The sequence below is a fragment of the Temnothorax americanus genome, unplaced genomic scaffold (genome assembly GCF_048541705.1).
Source record: "Temnothorax americanus isolate GAGA-0224 unplaced genomic scaffold, ASM4854170v1 Scaffold4, whole genome shotgun sequence".
NCBI classification, from domain to species: domain Eukaryota; kingdom Metazoa; phylum Arthropoda; class Insecta; order Hymenoptera; family Formicidae; genus Temnothorax; species Temnothorax americanus.
In genome coordinates this window covers 2,803,525-2,831,492 of record NW_027509547.1, presented here as the reverse complement: position 1 = coordinate 2,831,492, position 27,968 = coordinate 2,803,525, and the positions used below count along the sequence as shown (strand labels likewise).

General features: G+C 40.1%; 2 protein-coding genes and 1 non-coding gene across 3 annotated transcripts; 1 reads left to right on the top strand and 2 right to left on the bottom strand.

Moving 5' to 3' along the window:
* Positions 1–91: 91 nt before the first annotated feature.
* Positions 92–27,968, bottom strand: LOC143902324 (muscle-specific protein 20). The gene is made up of 5 exons (XM_077415113.1): positions 27,806–27,968; positions 16,807–16,888; positions 4,683–4,812; positions 870–990; positions 92–611 (listed from the first exon to the last, which is right to left on the bottom strand). Exons 1-5 carry the CDS (start codon positions 27,827–27,829, stop codon positions 420–422), a joined length of 549 nt encoding a protein of 182 aa, XP_077271239.1. The 5' UTR covers positions 27,830–27,968; the 3' UTR covers positions 92–419.
* On the bottom strand, positions 17,970–18,110 carry LOC143902753 (U4 spliceosomal RNA). Its single transcript, XR_013258470.1, has one exon. It is a non-coding gene; the product is annotated as a U4 spliceosomal RNA (small nuclear RNA).
* Positions 20,412–25,509, top strand: LOC143902325 (myophilin). The gene is made up of 4 exons (XM_077415114.1): positions 20,412–20,569; positions 23,445–23,644; positions 23,733–23,853; positions 24,258–25,509. Exons 1-4 carry the CDS (start codon positions 20,564–20,566, stop codon positions 24,435–24,437), a joined length of 507 nt encoding a protein of 168 aa, XP_077271240.1. The 5' UTR covers positions 20,412–20,563; the 3' UTR covers positions 24,438–25,509.

Below are 27,968 nucleotides of genomic sequence, written 5' to 3'. Positions count from 1 at the left end.
GCGGGAGAGGCGATAGTTTGTGGCTCGGGGGTATCTCTGGTCGATAGTTGAGATGCACCGAGATAAAATATAAATAGAAGCCTTAATACTCTCTCGATGCACTGTCGTATATTGATTACTTCATAAAATACATTTCGTTGGATACACTCGTTAGAAGTGGACGTGCTAAAGGGCACAAAATCATTAATTTATGCGTTGATATTCATTCGCGTAATTTATCCTGCGCGACAAATATATTGACGACTTCTAATCATGAAAGAATTATAAAACTTGATTCGTTCTTTTACGAAAGCACAGAACATATAGTTAAATGTGAAACGTTCCTAATAACTTTACGTTACGATGATATTTATTTAAAAGGGTCGTGTTATGCAAACAGAATATTTCTAACGGCGATAAAAAAGTGTAAACTCGATGAATTATTTTCCAAGAAGTATTTTTCTCGTAGCCCCAAAGTTTTGTCCGGCTTGTGTAGCTCCCTTATTGGTACCAGCTTGCAGGCCGATGAGTCCCTCGCCAGCCCTCAACTGCTCTTCCGTGAAGGCCCTCTTATTCTCCTCCGCTGGCTTCGGACCCAGCCAGGGACCACGCCATTCCGGATGCTTATATGTCTGTAAATTAGCATAAAGAATGCACATTTTCCTCTCTGATTACCTAATACAGTTAAAAAGGTAACGCAATCTTAAAGTACATGCTTAATTCTCAGATATTAATTACTGCAGATTTGCAAAACAAGATTCTAAAAATTTATCATATACATATTTATCCGAAAAATCCTTCTTAAAGGAATCTTCAGATTTTCTAAATGCAATGAAATATTAATTCAATATACAAATAACAAGATGACGAGGCTGTCGTTAATTAATTACCGTCCGTCCGATAGCGAAGATGGTGTTCGTCACTTGAGCGATATTTTTACGTTCAATCAGGTCGACAGCTTGGAAGAGATCAACGTCGGGTACTCCATATTTCACACAGGCTTTCTGGAACCTGAAAAACAAATCAAAACACACACTTTTATTAATATAGCCAAGTAATACGTTACATAAATTCGATAGAGAGATGAAAGACGCGTTACATAGTTTCGCACGTTTTAATTTAATAAACGGAATATTTCGAAAAATTAACGCGGATGAGACATCGAAGAATCCCTGCGATAAGGAGGAGTCGTGGGACACACCGTGACGGCAAGTCGGAGGGAAGACAAAGGCGGGGGAGAAACAAAAGAGAAACATCCAACTCCTTTATACGGCTGTTCGCCTGGGCATCGCCTTGAGCTAGTGACGCGCTTCTATTGTTCGGTCGCTAATTATCGCCGCTTGGTAATTAACGGGTTGTGCGATACGCAACCGCCTGGGAGGTACGACAAGGCGATGGCCTTTGTTCTCCGCGCTGCAGAAATGACGTGTCGCGTGTGCCTGTTTAACAGGATAGCAGAATCATCCTCCGTTTCCAGCGTCGAAGACAATGTCGTCGCCTCGTCAATCACGCTTACCGCGAATGCATCGCTCTCGTAAACGCGAGATCATTTATACACATGAAAAATACGAGAGTTCGCCTAATTCACGAAATTTACATTTGTCATTCTCACATATCGTCATTAATACTCACATCAGTTCGAATTTTTTTTTACCAAAGGCGTTTCCAATCTTTCAATCTATACTAATCGCGCTTGCAGAAGAATAAAGATGATCCGTGAAAGACCGTAATGTTTTCAGCTTCGCGCCGGATGCGATAAACGTGGGGTGTAAAGGCGGATGGAGTCGCGTCCGTAGCGTCGCGCGAGAAAGCACCTGACACGTGAGAAATATTTGGCATACGCGCTAAACATACCGTCGCGTATTTTAGCCTGCTCATTTTGATGTGTTCCTGACGCTTGACGCGTCTTCCGCATATGAGGCACTGAATAACGAAGCGATTTATCTTGCGCGACGAGTGTCGTGGAGTTAAATCAATTCAAGAAGAGAAACGTGTCGTGTCGACCCTCTTAAACGAGACTTTACGTTTTCCAAGCTCGACGAGAGCATGCGGAAGGGTACAAAATTTTAAATATGTCTTTGTGATACGTCCTATACATTGTTCTATTATGGGAAACTCTAACAAAGTGGAAATGCATACATAGTATTTTATATAGTGTAATACCAATTGCATTTAATTATAATTATAATGACTATATATATACTTATCAAAAAAATATATTCGCTGGTTTCGTATACGTCTCGCGTAAGAGTCACACGTCGGAAGAAGCGCGAAGGAAGAAAGACTAGAAATTTTAACAATAGACATTTTATTGTCGTTCCCACAAAATAGCGGACTACTTCGTCAGAATCTATAGCTGCAATGCGTATCGATCAAGCGTGGACCTGTTGCACTCGTCGAGCAGAGAGCGTGAGGCAGGTCAGTGCTCACGAGCGGTCGGTCTATCAGAGCCGCATGAGGGGGCCTCGTCTCCGCGCCGGCCGCGCGGCACGCGAGGTCCCTCCTCGCCGTGCAACCGGTGCAGCGCAACGGTACGCGTGATCTAAACGTTCCGCGAAGACGCGACGCGCGGTAGGTATTAGGTGGCCGGTCGGTATCGGCGGTGGTGGCGGTGGTGGCGGTGGCGGCACAGCGGCGGCAACATATCCACCTTCACCGAGATCATACTGCTCGCGTAGAAAGGGAGTAACGCGGAGTGGCCGCGCTGCGCATCGTTCGCCCCACTACCTCGGAGACGCGCTCTTAAACATTCAAAACGCGCCAAACGCCCGAAGAAGCGCGACATGCGCACGGCAATGCGCCCGACGCCGACGGCGACGGCGACGGCGACGGCGACGGCGACGAGCGCGAGACAGTGCGCGGACGTGCGCGACGGGCGCGCGCGTCCCTCCCGCGGGAGGGAGGTGGTCGAGGTGGCCGAAGCCGAAAGAGAGATCGCCGCGTCCGCGGGAAACGCGCCTGCTAACGCTCCCTGCTCCCGACGGGCCGAAGGGAATAATCCCCGTTTGTCTCGAGCGAGATAAAAGGGGGAGAATGCGGAAAAGCGCAGGGCCACCCGAGGGTGCGCTTCTTTTTGCGCTGTCCTAAAATCACCTCCTCGCAGGCAAATACTTCATCAGGATTGTAGCAATGCGCTACAGGCGTTCGACTCGGATATCCTATTTTCGGGTTGCGAACCGGCCACGTCATAGATATAGCTAAACGATTGCCTACATATATATATATATATATATATATATATATATATATATATATATACACATATGTTGTCGCGAAAAACGTGCGACGCAAAAAGCTTAAGAATAAAGGGACATTTAATTCCCGGGAAGAAAGGAGTACTGTACATGTAGACTTTATGACGCACGGAAACTGCGACTGACAATTAAAAATTCTTGCGACGAGCTTTCAGTAAAAAGTTTTGTTTTTCCAGACTGATCATTAATCGATTAATTTGTAATGTATTAAGCTTTTTTATGCGTTTATAATTCGAAGGATATTGATGTATGGAAGAAGAGCACGAGGAGCGCGATATAACGACGTAAAGAGAGAGATTCGCGGTTTTCTATTATCCGCGCATTCGGTAACGAACTGCGCTACGTGTCGCTACATATATCTATCGACGTTTTCACTTTCATCGCGCTTCAATCTATAGTTGATGGTCCCGACCTCAGACTTTGTCGGTTCTCGGCTGCCAGGCGAGCAGGACGCACCAGGAGCCTGGGATCCGCCGTCGCCGGGGCGTTTCGCGCCCAATCGCCCCGGCCGGGCCCCGGCGATATTGCGCGACTCTCGAAACTCGGGCGAGTCGCGCGAGGGTCAACAATCTCTCGATTCGCGACGACGGTCGTTGATCGGCGTTGTCGATATACTCCGCAGTCGAGGAATTGACGCAAAACACTGTCGATTGCGTAAAGTCGACGACGGATTAGGGAACCAGGAACGCGCGGAAGGCGCGTCGGCGGCGGAGAGCGGAGACGCGGGAGACCTCGCCGTGAGAGGAAATTATTCGCCTCGAGTCTCTCGCGGTCATGGAATATCTTACACTAAAGAAAGAAAAAATATTGAACTTGAAAATAAATAACCGATAAATATTAATAATATAGTAAATTAATAATTAGAAATACGAACAAATTAAATAATCAATTTGATAATTCTATGTTATTGAGTATCTCTTAACAACTCATTATTGACAAGTTTATGACGAAACTAATATCATCTATATATATAGGTCAGGCTTAAATTTAAATAAATGTTAATTATTTATAGAACGTTTATGTCAATTTCTACCAATATACGCAGATTAATTTGCTTTAATCTCGGTTTAACTCACGTTTTATCTTACAGTTTCACAAGTGTCGGTTAACTTTTAATCTTAGATTAACTCATTCTTCGTCTTTTTCTAAGGGGGATGTTAGAAGGAGACGAAGAGTGAGTTAATCTATAATAAGATTTAAAAGTTAACCGACACTTGTGTGTGAAACTGGGCCTAAGAATTAGAAAAAGATAAAAAGTAAATAAAATCGAGATTAAAGTTAATCTGCATTGATAGAAATGAAGATTAATGGGCGTAATACAATCTTATTTTATTGTTATTATTATACATTACGGTTCTCTTTCACATGGGTGTATTTACTCTTTAAATAATTTCTCATATTTTTTTTAATGGGTTTACTGTTTTCAATTCATTGTAACGCGATACTCACTGATTAAGATTATCCATCATCTTGTAATCCCCACCGGATGTATTGATCTTGGAGATCAGGCCGGGCTGCAATTTGTTCATGAGCATGCAAAGCAGAACGCCATCCCTCAGAGCGTCTTCATAACTCACGCCTGTAAAAAAACGTGCCAATATATACATTACATTTCATCGTTTAGAATGAGTATAATTTCTATAACTGAAGAGAAATATATCATGAGCAACCATCAGCTGTAGGATTTAGATGCGATAAAAAATGATTAGACCGTCAATTCAGAACATTGTCTCAACAAATATGCAAAGAATAATTTATAAACGAGTGATTTATACGGCAGTGCAATCTCTCGAAATTTAATTATTATGTCACAAGATAGTCAGATACTTAATAAATGTCGTCTTGATCACAGATGGCGCGAGATACTTCTCTCAGAATCTCGAGGAAGCAGATCTCTAGCAAAGATTACGAGAGAAAGATCTGAAATGCCTGGTATGCTTTATTTACATTTAGCGCATTAAAGACGTCGCGCTTTATCGGCCGCATTGCCCGCATTTACACGGAGAAAGCCTCGAGAGAAAAGGAGAGCGATTTCGCCCGATGGCGAAAAGAATGCTGATGACCACGGCGGCACCAGGATCGCAGGAGCGACATTCTCCCTTCCCGCGGCCGTCGCCGAAAATCACGCGCGGTTCCAGGACAGGAGGGCCAGGGGCTTGCGCGATAGAGCCGCAGCGACGAGCTTTGATTCTCGCGCGGTGAATCCGGCGGTGTTTTATCAACGTCGAACGCGGCCACGTGCCTTCCCTCTGCCATCGGCCATTTTTTCGCTCGATACACCGCGCGCTGAGTGGATACCCACCACCCCTTCTACCGTCCGTCGTGCCCCTCCTCGTCGCGACCCGCCCAGTCGGGGGAGAAAGAGAGAGAGATCGAACGGATTCACCGCGAAATAATAACCGCGAACGAGAGACCGGGTCGGATATGTGCAACCAGCGTTCGCTCATGGCGCCCCATTATGCCAAGAGGCGAGCCAAGGGGGCATGGCATTTTTTGTCACGTCGGACGAAGAATCGGGAAAGGCCGGCCGCGTCTTGCGGGCGCGCGCACTTTTTGCTCGCTTTGATCGGCGGGAGCGTCGGCGCCGCGCGCCGCCGCCGCCGTCGGCGTCTTCCCCGTGGGTGGCCGGCGGCCTCCGGCGCGACCGGGCGTCTCGCCGCGACGCGATGCGCGGCCCGTCGCCATTCGAAAGACACAACGCGTCTCGGGCTCCTAGGGGCGCAGCCCGCCGCAGGAGCTGTGCGTTACCGCGTCGCGCTGTCATTGCGTTTTTTTTTGTCGCTGCCTCCCTCCAACCACCCCCTCCCGCCCCCACCCCCTCACGTCAGCGATACAACCGCAGTGTATCGATGTATCCAATCTATCGGCGCGCGACGCTGCCGCCGGCCGTCGGCCGCCACCGCTCCCACCATATCGCCGCGGCAAATTGTATCGACGCGCGGCATCCCGAAGCAACAGTTGGCATAACCCCACCCTCCTCCCATTACCCTCGCGCGTTTTCCAATAACCGTGGGAATAAGAATGGATTGGACGTTAATCGCATCAATGCGTCCCTCTCCGTTGTCCGTTTCTCTCGTCTCTCTCACTTGAATTAACGAAAGCACGCAGACGCGGAATCGCTAATGAACCCGCGAGATCTGGGTCTTGTCAGAGATCGGAATACAGAAATACAAGTATCATCGCACTCGTCGCAATCATTCAGATAAGATGCGATAATGAAGCTTTGCACACAGATAACTTGGATCTTGTTTAATTTGTTTTAGCATTTGAAAAGATACTTTAACGTGTCAGAAATTGCAAAGCGGAAGTAATCCGATAAGAGTGTACGAGGACTGGAACAAAAATTAAGTCAATATGTACAGAATTACGAGTAATGAGAAAGCTGGTGCACAGTTTACGCTTTTGCTTTAATCTTCTGGATGCATTAGACTGTCGCGGTGTGTAAATTTACGCGAGAATATCAACGTAATTTCTCATTTACGCTTTACTCTTGATTTATATTTAACGTTCAGATTTGAAGTACGTTCTTGCAAGAATTCTTCAGAAAACTTGAAAGAAAAAAACTTTTTCTATTTCTAATCCGATAGAAAATTATGCTGCATAAGTATACATGTATATAATAATAGAGAAATGATCATTAAGAATCCGAAGCTTTTTACAGCTCTGCGAGCCTGGCGATATCAAAACGAAAGATTTTGCAGGAATGTATATATATTTATTAAAAAATCTCGAGAATAAAAAAACAACAAATGACCCTCTCAACAATATGTGACAAATAAAACGTTCGACGTTACGATCTGATGAAAGACTTTCTTCGTTAATTAAGAAATTTAGAGGATTTTCGGGCGGGAGGACACGTGCCAACTGTCTAAAAGACTACTAGCCTGATCCTGCAAGGACGACGCGTCACGTGGTTTTGAGTTGGTGGGGGTCGCGCTAAAACGCTTACCCCGAAATCTGCTCGCCTAGTACGCGGCTGGTCGTATACTTGAATTCTCGATTGACGAGCCATCGACAGGCGATTGGTTCTGGATGGCCCGTCGCAACCCCGATCAGAGCTATAATCATGTCGCGACGGTGAAAGCGGCGATTAGGATCATCGCTATTAAATTTCGATACGATCCGAATTTAAAATTTCCGAAGACGCGCGTGCTATTTTTTTTTCTTCCCGATGGAATGCCCCTGATGATCATCCCGCTTAATTAATACTCGCTCGGGACAGTTTCTATAGGAGAGAGAATTGATCGGAAGAGAAGAACGAGACCTGTTGCTCGTTTTGCGTAGCGCGGACGGTTCGGTTGGTATCAGGGACGTATTACGCGCTTCTCACACGTTTGCGTTTCCGCTTCCCCCGAACCACCCGTTTCGCTTCACTCGAGTCTCACGTTCTTCGGGAACCTTACCCTTAGGGACGCCCACAATCTCCTCTCGGACCAGACCGACCAGACGCGCACGAAGCGACCGCCGAATAGCCAGAGGATAACTCGATATAATACGAAATGTAATTAAAATGTAAACCTGATTATCCGGTGAGTAGAATGCAATTTTCGTAGACGTTTTTTTCTTCGCCAAATGTATAATTTGACGTGTCTAACGAAATTACGTCAAATTTTATCGATATTGCTGACAGATAATTTTTATTAGTGAGACATACTGCACGTTTTGTCTTCCAAAAGAATGTAATTACGAGAACGGTCAATTAATTCAAAGTAGAATTCTAATGGACAACATTCCTATTAAAAAATGATGATAAATTACAAAAGCAAGTAATTTTAATTAGTGAGAAATTTCTTTACGTCTTTACGCAGCAAGCATCTCATTTATCACATATTATCGAAAAGATGTTATTTTTCTCTCTCTTTCTTTCTCTCTCTCTCTCTCTCTCTCTCTCTCTTTTAGCCTCAAGATTATTTTCGTAAATACACATATCTTGCAGAAATCTTGAAGAATTTTATAGCGTTTTTCACTGGGAGAACTAGTGCGCACTGAGTGCGCACTCGTCATGGGCAACGTGTTTCACTGGGCATTTCGGTGCGCATGAAAACGGTGCGTGCTGTTTCACTGGAAAGTCTAGTGCCGAGTTTTCGCACTTTAGTGCAAGAATTCGGCACGAGCTCTGAGAGACGGTGCCAGTTTAGTGCAATATGGCTGGGCGGGATGCACGATTAATATTTGAGCTGTTAGATTTGCTTTCATCATCATCATCATCTAGCAGTGATGAAGATAATTTTTTACAAGAAAAAAATCCGCGAAAAATTCCAAAGATTGCAAACTTTCTTCAGGTAGTACATAACCTTACGGATAAGGATGTAAGCATACATATATGTACATTTTATTATCTTTATAGATTATAATTTGTATTATTATTGTATTATTATGTAAAACAATAATATGTTTTGTATAAATTAGTATCAATATTACAAATAATTATATTATTATAGTTTAAAAGTCATTTTCGCGTTACACGAACAACAGCCTACAAGATAATAGAGATGTATGCACATTCTGGATTCTATCCATCTGATCGGAGCAAAGGAGGTAGCGAACCTACCACTCCAGAATTGGATATTTTGTCATTTTCACAAATTCTTTGTAAATTATCATTGATGTCCGATAACTTTAAAACTCATGAATCATGGATCTTTCTTGGAATTTCAGTAAAGACATCAATCAATCTTTTTCGTGCATCACATATATCCTGTAATGTAATTGCAGGAATATCGTGCCTATTATATATATATATATATATATATATATATATATATATATATATATATATATATAGCATGTATGTCAATAATTATTAACACTAATTTAAGAATTTTAGGCGAGTAAAGTATATATAAATTAAAATTATTTATAAAGATATATAAATTTTTAGGTTGCTGGTTTTCCTAATGTGATTGGTTGTGTCGATGGGACGTCGATTAAAGTTCGAACACCAGCACATAAAATAAAGTCCACTTACGTAAATAGGCACGATATTCCTGCAATTACATTACAGGGTATATGTGATGCTCGAAAAAGATTCATTGATGTCTTCACTGGGATTCCAGGAAAGATCCATGATTCCCGAGTTTTAAAGTTATCGGACATCAATGATAATTTACAAAAAATTTGTGAAGGGAAATTTCATATATTGGGAGATGCGGCATACCCTATAAGGGAATGGCTAATGATTCCCTATAGGGATTATGGAAATCTGTCCGATAAACAGAAAAAATTTAATAAGAAGTTTTGTGCAACACGAGTACTGATAAAGCTTTCCATATTCAGAGCGACAAATATGCACAGAACTGCACTGAGATGTTTAGCTGGAAGCGCAAGAAATTCGCACTTTCAGTGCACTCGGACAGTGCCATCTGAACTCAACGAGTTTTCGGTGCGCACTCAGTGCTATCCAGTGAAAAACGCTATTAGATTAAGACACGAGAAAGGTGTGCGAAGTGTTTCGACATATAAGCAGACGCGATACGTTTTTATTATTCCACGGCCCACGGGGCGAATTTCACGCTGTACGAGTGTACGGCGCCGCCGCTTTTCCACGATATCCAGGCAGCATCCGGCCGGCGTTCTCTTCGAACAAACAAATACGCGCCGGTGCGCGCGGGCCGGTTGTCCCGCCGGGGAATAAACAAGCGTGACGTGCTGATAGGTTCCTGGTAGTGTCGAAACGCGGTGAGATGTCGTAAACCCGAGAAGATGACAGAAAATCGATAGCGGGTCGCCTTCGCGGGCCGTCCGTCCGTCGCGGCATCGACGCCCCGTCTTCGCGTACCGTTTTTCTTCCCGCGGACGGCCCGCGCGTGATGCTGGCCTGGTCGTTTTCAGATGCCGTGCGTCTTCCTGCTGTCTTCGGGAAAAAATCCCGGAATGCAACAAATATGTATCGGCGGATCGGGACTATTCCCGCGGGTGATACTATCCTGCTACGTTGACACGTCACGGTCGTCATGTTGGGAGGATTTGACGTGAAATCGATGGGCACACCTCTCCGATACGTCCCATTGCCCTCCGCGGGTGTCGCGATTCTTTTTCAACGCCGCCGATGATTAATCGAAACATTCGGGCGTTCGGGATACGGATACCGAGACAGAGAGAGAGAGAGAGAGAGAGAGAGAGAGAGAGAGAGGGAGAGAGAGAGAGAGAGAGAGAGAGAGAGAGAGAGAGAGAGAGAGAGAGATTTCACATTAGGGAAATTGCACGCCAAATTGCGAATATGCTAATGAGCGGCCGTCGACTTCTATCACGTAAAATGTGTAAGGTAGCGATAATGTTGACGATATCAGTCGTCAGCGTTATCGTTTGGACGTCGGGAGACGGGAATTTGCTGTCTATGCTTTGGCAATTATTTTAATTACTACTTAATTCTTTATTGTGCTTAATTACCGGCGCGGCGAGGAAATAGATTAATGCTTGCGAGAATCTAGCTCAATTAGCTATATTTCTAATCGTATAATGATTAATTCTTTCGAATCTGTTACGTAAAGTTTAAATCGCATTACACGACGTTTCTTGCGACTCGTTATATCGTAAATAGATTTGACAGCTTATTCCGAACGGAGGAAGATTCATCGGAGAGAAAAAGACGCGACGAGCGCGCTTGCGTCACCGTCGTATCGATTAAATGTCAGACTCATGTCATAAAGACGTCACAGGCACGGTTTTCACCAGGACAACATCCTGCGCTTGAATTTACGACCGCCAACGTGGCAACAGGTCTCGCGGGAACGCCGTTGTACGCAGAATCCGAGATTCCCGCCGCTTTCCTGATAATAAATCCCGAAGCAAGAATTTATCGCCATTAAGATGTACCTATTCGCTCTTCATCTTCCATCAACCTATTTTTGCCCGTTCGAGCCGGCTTAAACGCATGAAACGCGTTTCAATTAAGATTAAAACGTATAACAGCTTTTAAGCCGTGATAAGACTACGGATTGGGATTGAGATTGGATTGAAATTTAATCAATCAGAATAAAGAAAACATAACTTCAAGTTTATTGAACTTTGCTCTAATTGGTCAAATTTCAATCCCAATCCGTAGTCTGATCACGGCTTTAGAGCGTTTTCTAACAATTAGAGAAATTAACGTAAACATATAAATTAGATTAAAAAGAAAATACATATATAAAATAGATTTTAAAAAGAATATAAATTGCTGTCGTAAATGGAATATAATAATTATCAAGGCGTTTAATTTCCAGCGACTGGAAATATAAATACAAATATACAGAATAAGTTATGAAAGGAATGAAAATAAATCGAAACAAACGAGATGCTCGATTACTTTTGCTTATATGGACCAATCAATTTCCTTATGCTTATGTTTATGCGCTATGCAAGTTTTGTCTGGATAGATCTTTATTCCCAGATTTTATTTTTCCAATAGCTCTCCTAACGTGAATAAACGAACGCAAGCTTAGAGTTGCATTTTCCAGCCGTTACCATGGATTCACGTTAACGTTTCACATTGATCGCCAACGCGAGAAAAGCCACGCAGGTGACAATGCACGTCCCCGTGGTCGCGTAACCCGTTCGCTCCCTCTCCCACCCCCTCGGCGCACGCGTGCGCCAGCATTACCTATAACTCGCGACGAACCACCTGTTGATCGCGCGACGCTCGTAAATCTAGCTCGGGGCTGTAATCCTGGTAGGCTCGTCTCGGAATGACGTCATTGACGATCTCTTGACGGACAACTGACACTCGCGGCCCATCCTCGAGTGATCGGCCGCCCCCCGTCGCTCGTCGCCCGGCGACTTCTTTTCGTATATCGAAGGAATTCTCCTTACAACCTCCCTCCGCCCCCCCCCCCTCGGCCTTTCGCCGGGGGTTCTCGCGACGCGCGCGAAAAGAGCTTATCAGGGTTCTCCGCGCGGAATGGTACAACGCGTATCCATCCCCATAAATTCATCTACTGCTCGGCGTTGCTCCCCTAGTAGGTGCGAGCTTCCGTGACGTCACGCCGCGTCATATGACGAGAACATGGTCGATGATGTTCAATGATCGCGCCGAACTCAAAAGGGATAACTCACGCGGTCACCCGCGGTCGAGGAGTTGAATGAGGGGGAGGCGAGAGGAAGGGTGTAGGTGTAAGGTCGTAATTTAGCGGATCGACCCGTCGGCGACGGGTTGCTCTGGCGGGACACCCTATAAATCCCTCAAACGTCTGCTGGTGCCCTGGTGCACCCGAGCGACTTGCGCCACCGTGACGGACGGATGACTGACGTTTCTTCTGTTTTGAAAACGTCGCGCGTATTATCGCGGCGTTAAGCAATGTTCACATCGATACAAATCGCGAATGAGATTAATCCCGAGTAGAGGAGAGGCTGTCGCGTTGCAGCTTTGCGCGAGAATGAGTTATCTCAGCGGCAGCAATTCCGAGCAAATCAAATTTAAACGGCGCCCCGCGCTATACCCATCAGTTACATGCGTAACTCAATCTCGCGCGATATCGTCTACATAATCACAAAGATACTGGCGACATTATGTTGCAACCCTTCCGGTACGAAAGACGAACCTCCGGATTGTTCGGATAAATAAAATTATGAGAATGGAATTTTCGCATCCGCTTTGGAAGAGCGTTTATCAGAATTGTCGATCACTTAAACGGCGTTCGAGTAAAGTACCGCAAACACGGGTGATAATTATTGCGAAAGAGGGAGAGGTGAGACGAAAGAAGGAGAGGTGACACATAAACTAGTTGCGCAAGGTACGATCCATCCGGAGTGCCGTATGCGACCCTGGTACGCCAGCGTCCCTACGACGTAACATGATGTACAGATGACGGTAAATCAATATGCATCGTCGACTATCGACCCTAATGCTCGGGGGGGCAGTAACGTAAGCCACGAGAAAAATAAGAGAATTTGTCGACAACGACATCGAGACCGCCGGCGCGACGGAACACATGTTTGCCAGAACATGCTATCAATACGTACGCAATGATAAATAAATTCTGAATGTGTGTCACGCGAGATATTTGATGAAATATCAAACTGAAATCAGCACAAGAGCTTTTTTGCACGTAACGAGTTTTGGTAATGCAAAAACACGAACGTTTCCAGCTGCTCTCGCGATCGTTTCCCTGACGTTAAATTAATTAACGTGAATCCCTTTCTTCATCAACGTGAAGATTGATTATTAATTTATTTTCAACTTGTATTTTTGTTGCGTAAAGAAATATCGAAATATCATTTTATCCACGATCAATGACAAAAATTTCAATGTTAAGTACAAGTATAAACAATAAATAAGTGATGAATTGATTGTATAAGTACAAAGATGTATAAATACGAAAACGCCTTTAGGTTATTTTTTTCATTAATAAGATATGCAGCGTATATCCCGTTAAACTTCTCGAGTCTAGAATATGACTCGATTCTCCCCGAGATACGTGTCGATTATTAATATTCAAGACGAGTCGCGACAAAGTCGTTAATATGATATTTCGCGATCGAGACCCGTCAGACAAGGATCGTGCCAAGCATGCCTCGCGAGCTTCCGGGAGCAGGCTACCATCCGTATTTGGAAGTCCCGTGGGATACCTTGAAATTTCCATCAAATCCTTGCTGGGCGTGCATCAGGATTCCAGTGTCTAGAACGGGTGAGGAGCGGCGAGAGGAACGTGATTGCGCCACGACCGTTTAAGTTCAATTTTAAACGAGTCAATAACATCAAAAGCTTCGACTATCCGGCTCGCATCCTCGCGTAGAGCTCGAACGTGAACTCTGACGTAACGTATATACCGCCATTGTGATCCGGACCACCCCTAGACACGTTTCGTCCAAGATCGCTCGAAGATACCAAATACGTTCTCAAAGCACCAGAGCAGCAGGAAGAAGATGAAATGGCATAAACTGTCATTTCTTTAGGAATAGATGGACACGATAGAAAGGATATTAGATAATAATAATATCGATCGATCGTCATTTTATAATCTTTGTGTCTGATAATAGATGAAATTTCTGCGTTAAACTAGAGAATTAGTTCTGTCTTCTCTAATGAATAATTCTGCGGCACGGCTTATTTCGTGACTGCAGTTTATCTCTTAATTCGTAGATTTATAGATTTTATGAAAAATTTATTTAGACTGTTGCGGAAAGTTAAATGTGTCGCAAAGTTTTCTTTATCGGTATCAATCTGGAGACGGGATTGGATTTCTTTTTTTACACTCGATCTCGTGCGCATCCGACAGGTACGCTCAAGGTTCGCGGACACCAGGCTGCCACTCGTTCAAGAGAGCTTTCTTGCGGGCCTACGGGGGGGACCCCCACTTAGATGGTCGTAGGTATACCGAAGGTTTCCTAGTGGGGATTAATCATGTGCCCGAGTGGGGGTGGTTTCGTCGTTTGGCCACCTCCACCGCGTCCTCGGCACAACCAGGATGACAGTCATGGGTGGAGGCTCGTTAAATCTAAACATTCGACATAATCAGCATTGTCGGGTGCATCTCTGAGTTCCCGCCCGCTCGAAGATCTTGGCGAACACGACGGAAACGAGATCCGCGTTTGCGTTAGCCGGTCGATGAACGCCCGCGACGAGCTCTCGCGATAGTTCACGAAGCAGCGAGAAATTCGTCGAACTTGGTTAAAAACTTTGGAAAATATTCTCTTTCGATTCGCGTTTGTTTAAATGCGCTGGAAATATTATTAAATTTATTATTCAATGATTTTTTGATAATACTTAGTTTTAATAGAGAGACAAAGTGACAATTATCGTAGTTCTATTCTAGTAACAAGTTACAAAATTATTTTTCTACTTTGCTTTATAAAATATACTTACACACACATAATAAATATAATATATAATAAATAAAATTTTACGTTATTTATAACTTTACGTTACTCATAAAGCATGCGATAACCGTTAATTTAAGAATCAAAGTATTTTTTTTAATTAATGACAGACTGAAGAGTTCCCTCGTTTCTCTCTTTCTTTCTCTCTCTCTCTCTCTCTCTCTCTCTCTCTCTCTTTCGTAACAATTTAATTTTATTTCTTTATACGTATCGATAATAACACTTCATTTACGGACTATTAATTAAAAGCGCTTTATATCGAATATAATAAATGGCGTTTTATGAAGAACGATATGTTGACGATTAAGAAACCGATTTCGCCTAAGTTTTAGAGTATACGACCTTCGGTCCACTTATCAGTCTACATTCATCTTATTCAATACTATTCGTAGGTGAGAAACAAGTGGAAAGAGTATAAATGAAGCCGCGCAAACGTACGTGAAGTAATGCCGATTGCGTCGACGCCTGGCGTGTTTGTCGCAACAGGGGTGTATGTCGAATCGAGGGTTGTCCGCCGAGGCATGCTCGATAGGGTGGCTCGCAATGACGTAACAAAGCGCGCGTTTTGCCAGGCGAGTATAACGCGACAGGAGCCTAGGGTGAAACTACCCCTGATGGTTCGGACAGAGTTCAGTAATCTCGTAAAAATAGTTGACACGATATTTGGACGTAGGCCCCTCTCTCCCACGCTCAGTTTTTATTCAAGCAACATAATTCTATAGACTTGTTGCAACTCGAAAACGAGTCTCGTATACCCATTAATGAATTTTGTATACGAATTATAAGAAATAAATTGAAATCGTAAACATACAATTGCTGTAATTAGAGGTATAAGTATTTCTCTTTTACGAATATTAATAAAATACACCATTCAAATACAATTCACGAATATCAATGAAATACAATTGAGTTTTATGTGCAAATTGCATTTATACATTTGTGATTACTTTAAATAGCTTTGACGAGTTCACTTACGACAATTATACATGTAACGTGCGAGTTTGAACGTTCAATTTAAAACATTATTACGGCACGTTTCACACTGCAGCTGCGCCGTCAGGTATTCGAGATCAATATCGTTCTGCATGGCGCGTGTCTCGTCGCCGCGATTGCATTTTCGATCATATGACAGGTGTACTATACGGGGGAACTGACCTCGACAAAGCTTAACCTTTGCGACGTCACGCGGCCTGACATTTGTATCCGGCAATTATGTGATTCTAGTTAGATAACGACATATGCTTCCATCCCTTTAGCTGAGCGTCACCCCCACGGGGATGAAAACATCGAAACGCTTTCGGATTCGCGTCACCCACGTGGAACAGGAGTTTATATATGCGTTCGTAGAGTCATTAAATGTGTATAGCCTTTATATAAGAGTGTCGACTTTATTCACTTTTAGTGGAAAAAAACATGTTAGAATATATACATATTTAAAAAATTATTTCACAAACGCGCTATTTATTTTTTATCCAAGAAAGTGCGATAAACGGTCGATTATTCAATAATTCATTTTTTTCCACAAATGTAATGATAAGATTATATTATTTCGAATTCGTAATAGATAAAACTTAAAAGGCATGTCCGTTAGTTGGTGAAATATTACTAATATTTCACTACGAAAATACGTATTTGATTGAAAGATTTATAAATTGCATTTATAAATACGAAACGACGTGCATACTAGACAGAAATTTCTCTCATTATATAAGAGAGAGAGAGAGAGAGAGAGAGATATGAGATATTATATTAATTAAATTATTTTTTAGGAGCTCACCTGGTGGAAATCTTTGGCCAATTACAGTCTCCATCCATTGTTGGGCTTCAGCTTCTTGGCTCGCTTCGCGCTTGCCAGCAACCTGCGATTAGAAAGAAACTTACGATTAGAACAGGTAAGTTACAAATTTATTGAAAAAGAAATGTATTATGTGTTAAAAGTTTATAGTCTCTTATATCGACGAGGATAAACGATGACCCAGTGATACTTGGCACAATTGAGACAAGAGAGATGAATGTTATTTATTTTTTATTTTTCTCGCGTAAAAAAAAAAAAACATTTGATTTTAGCCAAGAAATCTGACGTTCTATTTTACGTATAGACAAAAATATTTTTTAGTGAGAAAAGCAAGAATTTATTTTTCCCCTCAATATATTATTATTTTATTTTTTCTAATAAATAATAGAAAATGACAATTAAATAATGATTAATAAAATTTGTTGGATAAGTATCGCGATATAAAGATAGTTTTAATCTATTATAATCAAATATTTATTATTAGTTTGTTATTAATTATTTAATATTAACTTATTGATATATATATATATAAAACACGATAAACAATTAAACTTTCATTTCATCCGGCTATAATTGGCAAATAATCATCGTGACGATTCGACCATTGGTTTTGGTCGTTTACTCGTCAAGACATTTTATATTATTAAATAATAATTTATTATTATAACGTTACAGTTATGTTGCGAAAATTATCGTTATACTTTAATTTCTCTGTAACAGATGCACCTAATAAAATTATCTATTAAGAATTAGGATATAAGGTAACGAAGGAAATTATTTTATTTTCATTGGAAAAAACTTTTTAGTTAGCTTTATTATTATTATCAAATCAATATATGTGTTTCATTTTATTTTAAATTTTGTTTTGATGTGATAAAGAATTATATTTAAATATAAAAAAAAAACACGTAACACTAAATACATAAAAACAGCAAAAATAATATCAGGATGTGAAACGAAGGAATGTGACAAAAATTCTCAATAGGCTAAAGCTATTTCTTTACCTATTGAAAAAAAGGACATTTGGCCGTAACGAACCCGGAGGGGTGAGAAAGGATCGGGTGCCATAACAATAAGAAGAAGGAAGGACAGGGAGTTTAAGATCTAGTCTGAAAAAATATTTTATGTTTAAATTCAATTAACAGTTTCCGCAGAAACTTTCAAAAATTGCCGTAGCCGATGGTATTTCACATCGTCATGGCGGGGTATTGGTAAAAGTTTTCAACTAGCAATAATCGCACCTCAGCAGAACTTCATTGGTTACGATATCGCCACTGCGCAAAGCTGACGAGAGCTCCCGCCGGCCGCCTATTCATAGTAGTTGTGGTGTGATTTTAAACACGAGAAAGCTATCCCTGTCGCACTCCGCGTAGCGGCCGCTTTCCGAACTAACGGGCCGGTCGCCGAAATGATGCGGCCGATCTTGCGGCGGGCGGCGCACTGGACTCGCTCGTCCATGCCACATGTATAAAATTTACCATTGTTAACGGATAATTTAAACGTCGGGCCAGCCGGGTATTTGCAAGAAAATATATCCGAACAGGATCGCATGACGGCAGGAGGTTACGCGTCCGAGAACGCGCGCGCGTTCCAACGGCGCGGTGCCGTCTGGCTCTCGACATCATTATCTTTCACCACGTTGTGCTCTCTTTCTTTCTCTTTCTCTCCCCAGTATCACGTTATCGCGATATAATTTTTCAATGTCTTATGCAGAATTGTTTAATGTTTTATAAAATATTAAGATAAATAAAAGTTCTTGAAGTAACGTTACGATAAAATTATAATGTTATTAAATTCTTAATAAACTTACATATGCAATCATAATAATGTTAACAATTATAAAATATTAACAATTATTGTGTTGTGCTATGTAATTAATTAAGATTTTAACGTTGACTGCCTTTATTTGCATTCTCGAATTAGAGTGGACTCCAATAGGTATTATACCATAACATCAGTATACTTTGACATTACATGAAACGAAATATAAACTGAACGCAATATGCATACGCTACTTCAACAATCGCAGAATATTTGATAATAATTCGTAAAGAATGAAAAGTAATCTTACAAAAAAAGTAAGACTATTTTATCCAATAAAAGATAAGGTTATTTTTTATTATCTATAGTGTCTTCGTTTTCTCAAATATCCGTTATGTTTTGTACATTTATTATCACGTCAATGTTCAGGGATTTCTAAAATGTCTCACGAAACGGATTATTTGTTCTGAAGAGATTATCGACGACGTGCCATTTGTTATCGCGTTTCGTTACGTATATAACATTTCGCATAGACGGACAGCATCGGTCGCTCCAGACGTCTATACGCAGATTCGTTATTGCGTTACGATAAACTTGGAAACAGCGACGATTGACGAAATCTAAACTCAGCGGTGGCATCACCCTTCAAAGTGGCCGGAGTCCAGAAATTACAACGTTCACGTATCGGCGTTTTCGTCTGGCGAATGTCCACGTATGTTAAACGTATGCGGCAAATTGCACCCACTTGTTCGAATTTTTCCGCTTCACAGAAATATTCTATTTTATGACGAACTCGTCAGAAATCGCGAGCGATATTTCGTAATGCGCTACTTCGAGTTGCTTCTCATCATATATTGCTATATTTAGATGAACCGATTGACAAAAATTAAATAAATGTCTTTTTCTTATTTATTTCAAATTAAGTGATAATGTGTCCGTAAAAGTATCTTAAATCGTTTTTTTAAATAAAAAATGATTCTTTAAATTTTTTTGAGAGTATATTTTTCGTTCCGTTGCTCTTTGCACGTGTTAATTGTAAGCGTGTACAATTGTAAACGCATGAACAAGCCTCACGGCTAATGCGCGACCTAGATCGAGCACGATAGTAACAGTCACATGAATTTACGAATCATTGAACTTGACCCTTTATGCGTTTTAAACTGTTTATCAATTAAATCGCGAACGCTAAAGTCAAATATTTCAGATTAAACACTCGTAGAGCACGCCGTATATGTGTACTAAAAATAGAACGCGGCATCAGATACCATGCAGCTGTCAGTAAGAAAACTTTCTCACTGATTTGTCAAATCTCACGAAATTCTGCTAAAAGTAGCTTTTAAACGAAAAAGAAATACACCACTTATAGGTACATATAAATGCATATTTGTACTCTCTAAATTAATTTTATACATGAAATAAATTTACTCATATATAAAATGCACTTTTGTTTAATTAAATTCATAACTTATTCATATTTATAACAAGTATATCACGCATTTTATTGCGCGTAAGATTTTATCATCTAGAAAATACGAATTAAATTATTTATCTAGTTTTCAATTATCGTTCCTCTTTATGTTTGTTCGTCCAGGGATTTTCGTTCATCGTTATTTTGTTGTTGATGCCGTGCTTTTAGTGTCTGTTATAAAATACGTATTATAAAATACGATGCATGTGCGATGCGCCGAGATGTCTCCCGCACATCTATTTGAAAGCGAACCATAATTTAATTTAGGGTCACGCCGCATTCTGTAAGTAGGGCCGGTGTCAAGATCTGGTTACGAGCGGGGGTGTGGGAATACCCAACCGAAAACTGGGCAAAGAGCCAAAGGCACTTAAATATCGGCGGAGGGGATGACGCCATATAGCGTCGCGACGCGCGGCGTCCGATTTAGTTTCTACTCGACATCATCGAAGTTTCAAAGTCACACGCAATCCGGAAAAGTCACCGTCGTCGAGGAAACAACGCAGCGAAAGAATGCCGGTACGTTTTCCCCTGAGGAAAGCCCTGAGCGAGCGAGACGCTGATCCTTATTTTTGGGCTCCGGTGATAACTAATCGCGAGCCCATTCTGGCACAACGTTTCCAGTGAAAAACTCATGCGTTTTAATAAATATCTATGTCTGTTATACAAATAAAATGCATATAGCATACGACTTGACATACGAGAAAAAGTGAAAATCATGCACGAAAGAGCTTTTGTATCTTTTCTTGTGTTTGTAAAAAGAAACAATTAACAACAATTAATATTAACCATTAACATTAACAATTAAAATTCTGTAACGTTGTCTGCATAAAAAGATAAACAATCTACATACGATACATATCTTTCAAATATCTTATAGTGGATATGAATTATAAGGATTTTTATCGTTTAGTTATAACAGTTACTGTCGCTCAAGAGTAACGTATGACTTCTACAGTATTTATAACTGTGATTCAATTTACTGGTGATACACATCGTTTTACGTCAGTGCTCTTCTTTGATGTATGCCTTTCTCCTCTACATCCGGTGTATTTATATCCTAACATAAATAACGTTATGCAACGCAGACTTTTCGATGTTATCCCAAGAAGCTATATGGAACCAAAACACATTTAGAGAATATTGATGGGTAGCTTAACAATGAGTGTCTGAATAAATGGGTGTGGCCTCGGGGATGATTTGCTTATAAAGAAGCTTAGTAACTATCTTTGTTTCTCTTGCGTTAAGGAGAGAAATTGTAATTGTTGTTTAATCCTTTTAAATTCTTAAAAAGCTGTCAACATAAAAATTATTTGAGATTAATAATATTAATCATCTGTAAGTTATGATAATCCGTTTCATCCAAAACATAAAAAAGTGCTGCGTTGCACGCATTTATAAATCTGAAGCAGCAATTTATCAAAATACTCGCCGGTTTAGAAATTCACATAATTTTTTCTTCTTGTTATTTCTTAGTTTGACTGCCCTCGTTTGTCATCTCCATGTTTGAATTAATCGTTGCAGCCTTGTTTCGTAATTTATTGCATATAAGTGGCTGTGGAGATTTATGGAATCTCGCGTGCACGTAATTCCTGAATCTCATCCGCTACGCGACACACTCGATTGTATACTTAATATCCAATTCATGCGCGGAGGCGACACGCCGCGATGCGTCTCCGGCACAGGTGCGCGATTTGATCCGTTGCCAACCAATTCGCTGGAGATGCGAATTGTACGTGGGCCCATCCAATTTAATTTTATATTTAGTGAGCGGTCGTCGTACGTCACGTTCGCGAAACGTCCTCGGAAACGGCGAGGTCGCTCCCGTACGAGCGGAAGCCGCTCCCCTTGAAAATGGATCTTAAAATACCACCCCGAGTGGATGCGACGAGAAACACGTTGCCGCGGCTGTATCTGACACTTCGCAGATAAGAAATTGGAAATTCTAAGCGACGTATATAGCGAATTCGAAAATATTGCTGTCGATGCCATGACCAAATAATCACTTTTTGCCAGAACACCCTGGATATGATTCGCGTTATATTTAATATGTTGATGCAATCCTTAAAAAAAGTAAAGAAAAATATGCCTTCGTCGTTCGAAACTCGTTTAACGTCTTCAGTCCCGATTTCACAATTCAAAACTAATTTTATTACTGTCCGCAATATTATTACATTGCTATTATTTCTAACGAACATAATACTTATTGTTACACTGAAAGTTACTATCTTAAACGCGCGTTTATCGTATAATTGTAAACGACTTGCGCAATGTATCATTGTGAATCACGCGCGCTCAATTAGAACCAATTAAAGTCGCCTTCATTATATTCGGAGCAGTGTGCGTCTTGCGGCTGAGTTCATGTGCCGAGATATACCTAGATACCTGCAATGCGCAGCTGCATAAATGAAACGAAAGCTGTTCCTAGAGCCACGATCGCGATGTTATTACAAACTTGCACAATTCCATTGTATATCAGGGGTATGCGGTATCCAAACAACGCCGTCGCCGTCCCAAAATATCGCACGGTTGAGCGATTCGCGAAGCCGCGAAACGATCACGACGGTGTTTATCGTGCGGTTTCAAATCCGCGGCTTTTCAGGGTTAATTTTACTATAAATAGTGATTTATAGCTTCGACCGAGGGATGCCAGGTCTCGTTTGCGTCAGGCAGCTGTTCGAATAATAAATCGTCTCATGTGAACATCAAGAAATTTCGAAAGCGCGCGAAAGCCATTAAAATGCCCGTTATCCGTTTCTCGTGAAACATTTGCCGTGAAATTGTTGTGAAATTTATGCACCTGATTAAAGCGCAACTAATTATAGGCTTATGCAAAGCTATATGTCACTTTTATCTCTAACGCAAAGTTCTAGTGCATGTATATCATTATTCGTCAGGAAAAAAAATATATAATAATATTTTTTTCTGTAAAGACTTTCTTTCGTATCGAGCCATTCAGGATAATCCATTGTTTGCATGAATCAAGATTTCAACTCATAAACTTAAATTATATGGACCTATACGAAACAGATGTTTGATAGTTTAACACCGCTTTGCCAGTTTTCATAAACGCCAAGACATCGGTCGCCGTATTTTATTTTCGATGTTGGACTTTACGCGGGTAATCCTACACCACTCACTGCGATCTATTTCTGATACAGCCATTTTTAAGACAACCAGAAAACGCTTATAATGTTCGTATATATAGACGCGATCCGCGTGGGAATGCATTCTACGGTAAATTTTTGCAATGCGATAAAAGACGATGTTATAAATAATCGCGTTCACGTCAGTGTATGTGTGAAAGAAAAAAGACAAAGAGAAAGAGAGAGAGAAAGAAAGAGAGAGAGATAAAGCTAATTTATATCTATAATTATATCATCTCTTCTTTCAGGCTCGTAATAAAGAACAAGAAGCCGAGATCCTCGCCTGGATCGAAGCTGTGTTAGGCGAGAAGCTCCCGCCAGGAAACTACGAGGACATTTTGCGGGACGGTGTGATCCTTTGCAATTTAATCAACAAACTTGCACCCGGATCGGTCAAGAAAATTCAATCTAAGGGCACCAATTTCCAGCTTATGGAAAACATTCAAAGGTGAGCAAAAGCGAACTATTTTCTTTTATCTTATTTTGCATACCGATTTTTGTATAACTCTGTGTATATTTCTATTGTCAATATATAGATTCCAAGCAGCGATCAAAAACTACGGTGTCCCGCAAGAAGAAATTTTCCAGACTGCGGATCTCTTTGAAAGACGTAACATCCCCCAAGTCACCCTCTGCCTGTACGCCCTAGGCAGAATCGTGAGTAGTTTACGATAATGCTTTGATTAATCAACTATTGACAAAATCGTAATCATTAGAGATTAAAGATATCTATCATTCTCACAATGTATCTCTTATAACTTGACATAAAAAATAGACAAAGAATTTTTTTAATATAAAGCAAATTTTTTTGCATATTTAAAAAAACTAAATTTTTAGAAAATATTATCGGATTTTTAAATTTAGAATACTCGGCGATATACTTTTGTCATATCTAAAATATGGAAAACAATAGAGGCTTTTATACGAGGAAAAAATTGAAATCTTCCGTTTGACAGATGTCAAGTTAGCACAGCACAGGCATACATTTGCTACAGTTGATTTACAGTTCTCGTTGTTAATAAATATTTGTGAAATTTAATTAGGATAAATTTTTGTAACAGACGCAGAAACATGACTGGAACGGGCCAAGATTAGGACCGAAGATGGCGGACGAGAACAAGAGAACCTTTACCGAGGATCAGCTTCGTGCTAGCGAGGGCCAACTGAATCTTCAAATGGGGTACAATAAGGGTGCCAGCCAGGCTGGTCATGGTGGTTTCGGAAATGTTCGACATATGTAAATTGTTTTTTATAGAAAAGAATTAACACACATCGGTATCTTATACATCTATACAACGACTGGTTAGACTATCGAACACGGAGTATGATACAATAAAAACATATTGAAATAAGCCGCATTTTTTTAACCGCGCGTATTAAATGTGTGTGTGTGAGAGAATAAAAAAATTACGCTTTTGAAGTATATTTCAAATTCATAAGTTCCGTAAAAAATCGCAACGAACATCTACCTATTTTTGTTGTCGTCGATTATTATTTTCAAAAATGAGATCGAACAATTTATGTTGATACTTCTCTCTGTGTTATGAGAGTAATCTTTTCTTCTACTTTGTCACGGATACATACGCATCTCTGTAGTATTTATCATTAACTTTAGTTATTATCTTTTTCTAGTCGATTTTAGATATCTGTGTGTGTTTAACAGTTAATTTATTATATTAATTATTTTCTTATTCTTTCTACATCAAATATTAATAATGTAGCGATATTAATTATTAACCCTCTATTCAGTCACGGAAGAATATATTTTTTATATGAATTCATAACAATTGTAGTTTGCATGTAAATGTAAGTGCACACTCTATCATTTCTGATGTCGTAAAGGAGCGCTTTATATTTCGTGAAAAATTCTACTTTACATTATATACTTTATACATGATATATTATCACCTACACAAACAACTTTTATACGATTACACGCGAGTTTCATGTTAAATACACGGTACTATACAAATACACAAGTAAATATATAAACACACGTATGTCGATTTCAAAATAAAATATTACATTAACGTAACAAAACGTGTTAAACAAAATGTAAGCATTAAAAACACAAACTAAAAGTTGAAACATACAAAATCATTCATTATATGTTTAAATATGCGTAATTAGACATACACGTATACACGCAAACTACACGATGCGTACATACACATGACACATACACGCAATGCAACATTATTATATATCTAATATTTATACAATAGGCAAAAAATTCAACCTATTTATAAATTTAGAATATTTAGAAATAATTTTTAAGTTTTACAATATGATAAACCAGCTTTACCTGCATGATATTTTGCATTACATGATTTCAAATTATATCATAAATCCGTATCTATGTTGTAAATTAAACTTTATAAACGTCCTACACTTATTTCTTCTTTGATAAATTAATACATTAAATTATCAGGACCACAAATTTGTATCATTAGTATTATCATATCACTATTGTATCATTATCATTATTCAAATTGTATATGTACACAATATATTAATAAATGAATCAATATACCTACATCTTTCAGAAAATTATGTTATTTGTTGTAATTTTTATCCTATATTATTATCTCATTAATTTATGATCTCATGGAAATAAAAGTTATCATTGTTCCGAAATAAGTGTGATGTGGAAACGTGTAGGCTATAAACAAGTTTTTGAAATTTATGTTAATGGTACCAGGGATTAAGACAAACAAATGTAACGAGGAAACTGTCTAGAAATACCGCCGCGACATTGCAATTTGAGACTAAGCCAATCTCATGCAATATTCCTGATAATCCTTTCGCTCATACGGTAGTAATAAAGTTAATCGTGAGACACAATCTCGGATCGATTTATGTCACTGAGGAGATTTGCAATTATTATTTGAAAATGTAATGGTTTACAAATAACAAGTACCAACTGCGATATAAAGAATTTAGAATTTTGATGAAAACCGACATATCTTTTGTATATCTTATGTACGTTTTACATTTTACGATAAAAATATCGATTACCAGAAAGAAATATGGTTGGAGAGCGGTATATCGAATCGACGGAAAATTTTCTTGCCTTACGCCGCGGTCTATCTTCCATCGCAGCGTCACGTCACGCTTATCTTCGCACCCCCACGCGGGTATAAAAATATCTACTACTGTTTGTAAATAAATCGGGAACTCGCGACCACGTCATCCGCGACACGCTTTTCTGGGTTTTTCGTGGAAGCTAATGAGCGTGCGCGCGTGTTTCTGGCACGGTAAAATTTAATTCCTATAACTTTTGCTTTCCTTGGCAAATCCGAGTGCCTTTCGGTTTATTTCTGGATCGCCGTGGCACACGCGGCGACCGTTGCTGGACCCGGGTCACGGAATGTCACTTCATTTCAAAACGGAACCGACCTATCGTGAGAAAGGAATTCTTACGTGTTTCAGTTTCTTGTTATCAATTAATAGCACGTTACTAGTATTTCAAAAGAGTTTTTATTATCATGTAATTATTATTACTATACGATTTTACCGCATTATTAATTATATATACTATAACGCGCGATTCGCACAGTGTTGCATAAAGATTTGCTTACTCTGAAATTTGATACCAGAAAACGATTACGCCCATCTCAATTTTATCGTTCGATATACTTACTTTCGAAAATTATTTGCTTGCTTAAAGGAAGAATAATCGGCGATAAATTTCCGTTGACGATTCACAACGTTAAAAGCGTATCCTGAATTAAGAGCGCCTTAATGCGCGGATCGACGGAAGTCTCGTATAAGATTGACGTATGAGTCAGAGCTTCGAAATAGAAAAGCTGCTTCAAATTTTCAGAAGGTGTTAAAAATATATGTAAGAGCAGTATATCGAGGAATCTTGTTTACGCGATGTGCGATTTTATGAAATTTCCCTCGCAAGATGAGATGAGACGAAATTAATTGTATTAATTAATTTTCACGTTAGTGTACGTTTTTAAGCCTACTTTGATTTGTTACGCACGCACAGTTTATATATTTCAGAAGAATAAAGAGAGGAATAAGTCTTTTTTAAGTTTTCCTAATATTTATCCGTAATTTTCTCTCTCATAACTTTAATCTTATCAATATTCGTGCTATTATTTTACACAGAAGTACTCTATTGTTATTTACGTTATCACGCAATGTACGCTCATGTTTTCAAGCAAAGTTTAAAACGCAATATAATAAAAGCAACATGTAAAAATCGTGATATCGTGATATAGCTCGACATAAAATTAATTAATTTCACGTAAATCATTATAATTAATACAGACGTATAACGTAGGACTTTTGTAATACATATTTTAATTAAATGCCAAGCATTTAATAATTCGTAAACGGAGCTTCTTTAATTTAAGAAACAACTGCACGTGTCGTAGAATATTACAATATTAATTGCAAAATGATATTCAGATCCACAATATAATTTATGGGCATAAAATGTATGTGTCTCCAGTAATAAAATAATAGCGTAATAAAATAATAATTGCAAATTGGAATAAAAAATCAGACACGATTAGAAAGAAGGGATGAGACGCAGCGATACGACGCGACGCCCTGTTCATCGCGGTCCGATTTCGAGAAGTGGCGCGTCACTTACCTGCCAGAGTGGGCGTCGAGGCATGGCGGATCCGCGTAACTCAGGTCTTTCACTCTCACTCTCTCTTGTCTCGGGCTTCCTCACCGGAAAATTATTTTCCTCGCGTCGTTGCGCAGAGCCTTCCCGCCGCAAGCTCAAGCTCAAGCACAAAAAGTGCGCTCCA

What these genes read in the sequence shown, in the direction of transcription:
- LOC143902324 (XM_077415113.1), bottom strand. Translation starts at nt 27,829, where the DNA reads ATGCCTCGACGCCCACTCTGGCAG. An exon ending in TGGCCAAAGATTTCCACCAG is followed by an intron (nt 4,813 to 16,806) that starts GTGAGCTCCTAA and finishes GTTTTTTTACAG; the next exon opens with GCGTGAGTTATGAAGACGCT. An exon ending in ATGATGGATAATCTTAATCA is followed by an intron (nt 991 to 4,682) that starts GTGAGTATCGCG and finishes TTTGTTTTTCAG; the next exon opens with GTTCCAGAAAGCCTGTGTGA.
- LOC143902325 (XM_077415114.1), top strand. An exon ending in CTTATGGAAAACATTCAAAG is followed by an intron (nt 23,645 to 23,732) that starts GTGAGCAAAAGC and finishes GTCAATATATAG; the next exon opens with ATTCCAAGCAGCGATCAAAA. An exon ending in TGTACGCCCTAGGCAGAATC is followed by an intron (nt 23,854 to 24,257) that starts GTGAGTAGTTTA and finishes TTTTTGTAACAG; the next exon opens with ACGCAGAAACATGACTGGAA.